Genomic DNA, 7,472 nt, shown 5'->3' on the forward strand with positions numbered 1-7,472 from the left:
AAATGCATTTTCAGAGCATTACACAAGAACAATTGACATCAGCCAAGGGCTTCTTTAATCTGTGTGCTTGAGATAAAAGGCTTCAAATACCACAACTGTTGACTGTATTTGATTGAATTTTAAAACATACTTAGTAAAAAGAAATAAAAAAAAATAGAAAAGGGATCATTGCCTTGCATAAACAAAGAAAATTAGGTACAGTCAAAGACAGAAAAGGGTAAAAATGTTCCTTGAGCTCAGCTGTATGCAAAGTTTGCAAGTTTATAATAATAGACCAAGGGCTACAGTATGCTATATAGTAGTTAAAAGAGGGGGGTGCTACCAGGTTCTATTGCAGACGTGGTCAAAAACATTCTTTCACTAGCAGCAACACTTGATGGCTGTGGCCTCTCAGGTTTGAGTATAAATTAGGGAATGATTAAATACTGAAGGTTTCCATACCTAAACTCAAAGACGTCACCACTTACATCAATAAAAAATGTCATATAATTAGTGAGAAGGCTAGGGATTGGGCATCAATGGACCTTTAGACAGGACAATATGCCTAATGCAAGAACTGTTCATACGCACAAATTTGTTCTTAAATCATGATTAAGAAGAGAATGTCACATTCTCCTATTTCTAATCTTCTCTCAGGGGTGAACATGTTACAAGTGCTCCAGACGTGACATAGGAGTCTTGCTCAATCACTCAACTGATGCCTGAACCTAGTTTTTCACCAAATTACTACATTTTTTTTACTTAGAAGCGATAATCCATTTTTCATTAATATATATTAGGCAACTCTGCAATTATAAATTACATTTTTATTTGCTGATAACTGTCATGATCTGGTCTGTTTGCTCTCCCTTAATTAGTCATTCCTTTCACCTGTCGTTTTTCCCTACCTGCCTCAATTATAATTTATTCCTCTCACCTGTTTCCTTTGGTTTAAATTCCCTTCAGCCTGAGCATTCAGTGCCAGATCATTACTTGTCTTTCTGTTAGCCTGTCTGTTAGTGTTATTCCTTGGTTCGTGTCCTGGATCCTGGCGGCCAGAGGAAAGAGGGTTTTAGTGTTTGTCTCGTCTCCTGATCGTCTACTGTTCCTCCCCTGCGGAGTCCTCTGGGTTTTTGGCTCTATATGTGGGGAGGTTCAGTTTTTTATCTCAGTAAGCCTGGCTCCAGGGAGGAGACCAGTTTAAAGGTCTAGTTCTGGTTCCACGTCCTGCCTCGGCTACCCTCTTCCACTGAGCCTGCCTGTCTGCACCTGATCCTGTCTGCTCCTGTGCGTGACCACCTGGTCATGCTTCTGGTCCCAGTCAGACTCTGAACCCTCCTGGGAGCTTGTGGATGCCTGGAAGTCTGGATCATGCCACCTGTTCTGTTCCTGCCTGATCTGGATCCTGTTCCTGTCTGTTCTGGATCCCTGACCAGGATCGGCTTCCAGCATGTCCTCTGGAACTGCAGCACTTGGGAACATTCATGGACTGAACTGCTAAACCAGAGTGTCTGAGATGGGCGGTGCCCCGCTCCCCATCCTGCAGTGTCCGCAAGCCACAGCTCCGCTTTTGTTTTGTTTGTTTATTTAATAAACGTTTTGAGCTTTCCTACTGACTGTCTCTCCTTGAATACTGGGTCCCTCTGTCCGCGTTTCATGACAATAACAGAACCACTAAACCTGCAGCTGGCATGTGGGTATGTTCTACTCTGGTTAAATTTGTTGTCATTTTGTCCAAGTAAGACTTTCATTCATTTTACTCCATGGCAGCTACTTGGCTTTGTTATTACACTAAATGTGAAATATTTTGGTTTGGGTCGTTCTGATTTTGTCAAGTTGGAGTTTTTCCGTCAATATTTTATATATGTTTATGCATTGTGAGAGAGATGGAGAGTATGAAGAAGGGATGGCAGACGTGGTCTAGAGATGTATGGTACACATGTGTCTGTGTATAAAAAGGAGATTTAGCAGAACATTGTCGTGATGGTTGATAGTAATCATGCAGATTTATATTTCTTGGGAATGCACACTTATGCACAGGTGGACTGTATTAAGTTTACAAAGAGCCCACTTTAGGACAAAAAGTATAAGAAGTTCACAATAAGAATAAGATAATGTTGCATGTGGCCCAATGATTTCAAGTTGAAGATCCTACAAGGCCTGGTTAAAGAGGACATCCAATAAGATGATAGGGTTCAATCTAGTTGTCTGACAAAAATGTATTGAAATTTAAAAAAGCAGCAACATAACCTCAAATTTCAATACAGGCGAGGCAAGTTTATTTGTATAGCACAATTCAGTACATGGACAATTGAATGTGCTTTAAATGAATTAGATAATACAATAGAAGAAACATAGAAGCAGTATAAAAGCAAAGACATTTGCAAAACAAATAAACAAAATATTAAATTATTTTAGGGGCACTGCTTATCACGCGGTTTTAGATTTTCCAAGAATGCTGAAGGAGACTGTTGTCTGCATTGAGTTTGCAACATGTCAGAAGAACAAAATGTTATTCCTATAAACCTAAAGATGTATGACTTAGACAGATTTATTTTGCCCTTTTGTATACACAAGTGTAAACAAAAAGAAATTTCGTTTAGAACAGCTCTCTAGACAACTTCATTTTTTAAAGTGCAGCCTTGATAAGGTAAGGCAGTGATAAAAAAACAAAAACAACATTGTGATATTAAGTCACTGTATCTAGTTATGGAATGTGCCTCATTCATGTTTGCTTGGCAGCAGTGATGTCAGATGGATCTGGATAGGATCTTGGCATCCAAATGGGATTTTTACCCTGGTGGAAGAGGATCTGATGCTGGAGCATTAGGGGCATGTTTGCTGGGCTTCACCCCATCAGTTATTGTTGAGCTGCTACTACTGCCTTCATGTCATTCATTCTGCCACTTAACCCCTTCATGTCATGAAGGGGTTGAATAATGTTGAGACTACAGCAGTCGTTAAAAGTGCTATTAAAACTAAATGCAGTATAAGTGTGGAGCTATTAAGTTGCTCTGGTTTGATTTGTTTACCAAACAGCTGTTAGTTTGTATATTTCTGTGAAATAACCTTATCTGCAGTGAACGTTAAAGGATTCTTGCAGCTGCTGTAATTCAGGAAACATTTAAAGCGGCTTCACAACTGGGATAGGGTTAAATGGAGCAATTCTTGATGCAATTAAGCAGTTGTGTAACATCAGCCAGTGAAAGATAGGCAAATAACCACATAACTCTCTTACACGTCTGCACTTTACAGCTAGATGGAATTAAGCTCTTGTTTGACAAACTCCTTACAGCAAACCTTCTGCCTGACCACTCCAAGAGATCAATGATGTGAGCATGGAGTAATCACTTCGCACTCACATGAGAGCAGAAAGCCATGACCCCTTCCTCTGAGTTTTTCTCACATGATCCTTGTAAACTTCTGTATCACCGTGATCAACATTCAATAAATCCATCCATGAACACTGCTTCTCCATGTCCATTTGCCATTCTACACATTTCTCTACCAATCTAACCCTTTATTTTTGTCCAAAAGCTCCATCAGGCGCAGCTTTCTAACACAAATTTCAGATTTCCATATTTAATTAGACCGTTTGGATCATGCAACTCATGCGACAGAGAAAAAAATATATATATCAGAACACTGAATGTTTTTGACACCTCTAGCACATAAGAGAAGTTCACACTGACATTATATGGAAAGCTGAGGATTGTTTTGCAAAAGTTCAAGATGTAAATTAGTGGCTGACTGAGTTTAAAAAAATCAGACTAGATTAACGTGAGGAAACGCTAAGTATTATGCAGCTGCAATAAGAAGCTGGAATTTTCCCTATCTTGTGCGTAAAATTGTAAATTATGAAGCTGAGCAGAGAAAAACATCTGTGTGTGTTATTTCAAAGCATTTTCCAAATATGTGTGGATTTTCCCTATGATTCGCACACAGAAAACACTGAATCCAACGACACGGAGGATTTAGACAGCCACAATGGTGCATCATTTTTTTTATTCAGCGCAAACTTCAGCTTAGTTGCGCTAAGGAGCAGCGTTACGCATCAAGCAATTATATTTAATTGTTTCAAAACAGTAAAATTAAGTGTATATTGTTTCTTCTTTCTTGGTTAGGGTTGTAGCCATTCGCGCGCTTGAATGCCAATGTGAGGAGAGGTAAGACGCATTTTACGCACGAGCCGCAGCCTAGCTGGAACCTGCGCGTTTATTAAACACACGCGCACACGACTGCTCAGCGTTTAATGTCCTGTAGCAACAGGTAATGAGAGTTTTAAAGCACCCGCAAATGTTAAAATCTCGACCAAAAGACAAAGAAGGAAAATCTTTGACTCTTTAATGCTCTTACCTTACAATGATGTACATAACCAGCACGTTACCAACCAGCCCCACCATGCAAACTATGGAGTAAAGAGCGGTGATTATGATCGCAATGATCACCGGGTTGGCGTCTTCCTCCAGGCTGCTGGTCAGTCCAATGTTTTCGTCGCATCGCGTCTCAGAAAAGCTGCCGTTGTCAGTGAAGTTCCGACAGAAGCTGATGTTGTGGCTGACTGCAGGGAGCTGGCTCCGGAGTTCTGAGCCGTTGACTGGGCCCTCCATGGTCCTCGCCCGCTTTAACACCCCAAATGGTTTCTTCAGGGTGCCCGTTGGAGGCTGCGACGCCCTGCTGGGTGCTTGTTTGTGCCGGTTTGTGCGCTTCTAAAGCTGGACCAGTCTAAGCTTCACCGCGCCGTGCTGGAGAATGTGCTGTGGGTGTGTTGTAGTGAGCTTACTAATGATCCTTTCGTGGCACCTTAATCCCGCGTGGGGGCAGATGGAAACGTAAAAATGAATTAATTTTCGTTCTTCCTTTTCCTTCCAAATGCTTATTATCCCTCCCTCTATCCTCCTGCTCCCCTTTTAGCTCATTTATCAGTACTTCTTTATTACTTCATCCTCTCTTCCCGTACATCATTTTTTTTTCTTTCCCCTCGCATTTACTTGCATCCTCTATGGAAGACCAATCCTGCCATAATAAAAAAAAATAGCCTACATAAATAAATAAATAAATCATGAATATCAATTAATGGTGAAATAATGGATGTATATTTAAATTAGTGAGCTATTAAATGCAAGAAACAGATAACAACTAGAGATATATTTAAAAATAGTAAATAATTTTTGACATAATTATATATCTTTTATTTTAACTGTTTTATTTCATCTGTATTTTGAATGCTGCATTTTTTACCTATTTATTTCAAGTTAATTTGTTGCTGTTTTATTTTAAAAACCCATTTTACTCTTTATTTATTGTTTGACTTTCCAAATATATTTAAACAGGTTTTTCCACTCTTTATATTATTTTCTAATTATTTGGTTTATTATTATTTTAAAAACTGATATGTTTTCTAATCCCAGTATTTTTTCTTAAGCCGTTTATTTCCGCCTTTCCTTTTTCTGCCACTTGTTTTTCTTCCTCCTGTATTTTCACCTCTTCCATACCAGTGGCGGCTGGTGAAAAATATTTTTGGTGGGGCTGATATAGCCTAGTGTATGTCTCCAACTAATCCGGAATAAGAATTCAAATAAACAATTGGACAATACATACAATTTAACAGTAATGATTTAATTTACTATATAATAACTAACAGTGATGATTTGGGTCACTGTGACGGGGTTCTTTGGCCTCCAAGAATCCAGGCTCAGTCGGGTTACCGGTGGTGGTGATTTATTGTGCTCAAAAACTCAAAACAGGGTGCAAAAGAAACTAAACATATACAAGATACTCTGGGCCTCAGCCTCCCTCCAGTTACCAGCAATGTAACAAAGAAACAGAAAACAAAAATTGCTGCTTTTCTTCCCACAGCCCCTCATTAAATAGCTGTGTATGGAATCCATACACAGCTAGCTGTTAATAGAAAAACTAAGGGGCGGGCTTTGGAAAAGCATCACCGCTGCAGCTATTGGCAGACGTCAGTAACTGCTGGTGGTATATGAACATTCTCTATAAGTTATGGTTTGAGATGCTGCACAGACTCATTATATGGGACTTTCCTTTATAAGTGTGCCAGTGTTTTCTTATTTTATTTTTTATATATATTTTTGATAACTTTTCATTATTTTTCCCAAGTCAAATGTGGGAATCATTTTAATTTGCGTGGCACAGAGACAGAAATGAAAACAAATCTGCATAGATCTGCTGACCCTGTAGAGTCAGAGCCTCTCTACAGGTGCTGGTCATAAAATTAGAATATCATGAAAAAGTAGATTGATTTCAGTAATTCCATTTAAAATGTGAAACTTGTATATTATATTCATACATTACATACAAACTCATATATTTCAGATGTTTATTTTGTTTAATTTTGATGATTACAAATGACAACAAATGAAAATCTCAAATTCATCATATCAGAAAATTAGAATATTGTGAAAAGGTTCAAAATTGATGGCCCCTGGTGCCACACTCTAATCAGCTAATTAACTCAAACCACCTGCAAAAGCCTTTAAATGGTCTTTCAGTCTAGTTCTATAGGCTACACAATCATGGGGAAGACTGCTGACTTGACAGTTGTCCAAAAGACGACCATCGACACCTTGCACAAGGAGGGCAAGACACAAAAGGTCATCGCTAAAGAGGCTGGCTGTTCACAGAGCTCAGTGTCCAAGCACATTAATAGAGAGGCGAAGGGAAGGAAAAGATGTGGTCGAAAAAAGTGTACAAGCAAGAGAGATAACCGCACCCTGGAGAGGATTGTGAAACAAAACCCATTCAAAAATGTGGGGGAGATTCACAAAGAGTGGACTGCAGCTGGAGTGAGTGCTTCAAGAACCACCACACACAGACGTATGAAAGACATGGGTTTCTGCTGTCGCATTCCTTGTGTCAAGCCACTCTTGAACCACAGACAGCGTCAGAAGCGTCTTGCCTGGGCTAAAGAGAAACAGGACTGGACTGCTGGTGAGTGGTCCAAAGTCATGTTCTCTGATGAAAGTAAATTTTGCATTTCCTTTGGAAATCAAGGTCCCAGAGTCTGGAGGAAAAGAAGAGAGGCACTTCATCCACGTTGCTTGAAGTCCAGTGTAAAGTTTCCACAGTCAGTGATGGTTTGGGGTGCCATGTCATCTGCTGGTGTTGGTCCATTGTGTTTTCTGAGGTCCAGGGTCAACGCAGCCACATACCAGGAAGTTTTAGAGCACTTCATGCTTCCTGCAGCTGACCAACTTTTTGGAGATGCAGATTTCATTTTCCAACAGGACTTGGCACCTGCACACAGTGCCAAAGCTACCAGTACCTGGTTGAAGGACCATGGTATCCCTGTTCTTAATTGGCCAGCAAACTCTCCTGACCTTAACCCCATAGAAAATCTATGGGGTATTGTGAAGAAGAAGATGCAATACACCAGACCCAACAATTCAGAAGAGCTAAAAGCCACTATTAGAGCAACCTGGGCTATCATAACACCTGAGCAGTGCCACAGACTGATCGACTCCATGCCA

General features: G+C 39.9%; 1 protein-coding gene across 1 annotated transcript in view; it reads right to left on the reverse strand.

Moving 5' to 3' along the window:
• Positions 1-4,909, reverse strand: part of oprm1 (opioid receptor, mu 1) — a 46,837-nt gene extending 41,928 nt beyond the window's left edge. Inside the window, exon 1 of the mRNA XM_038296094.1 lies at positions 4,336-4,909. Within this exon, the coding sequence (XP_038152022.1) occupies positions 4,336-4,589 (254 nt within the window). The 5' untranslated portion in view covers positions 4,590-4,909. The remainder of the gene's footprint in view (positions 1-4,335) is intronic.
• Positions 4,910-7,472: the final 2,563 nt, after the last annotated feature.

This window comes from Cyprinodon tularosa, unplaced genomic scaffold, assembly GCF_016077235.1.
Source record: "Cyprinodon tularosa strain WSP-4 unplaced genomic scaffold, ASM1607723v1 ctg368, whole genome shotgun sequence".
Lineage (NCBI taxonomy): Eukaryota > Metazoa > Chordata > Actinopteri > Cyprinodontiformes > Cyprinodontidae > Cyprinodon > Cyprinodon tularosa.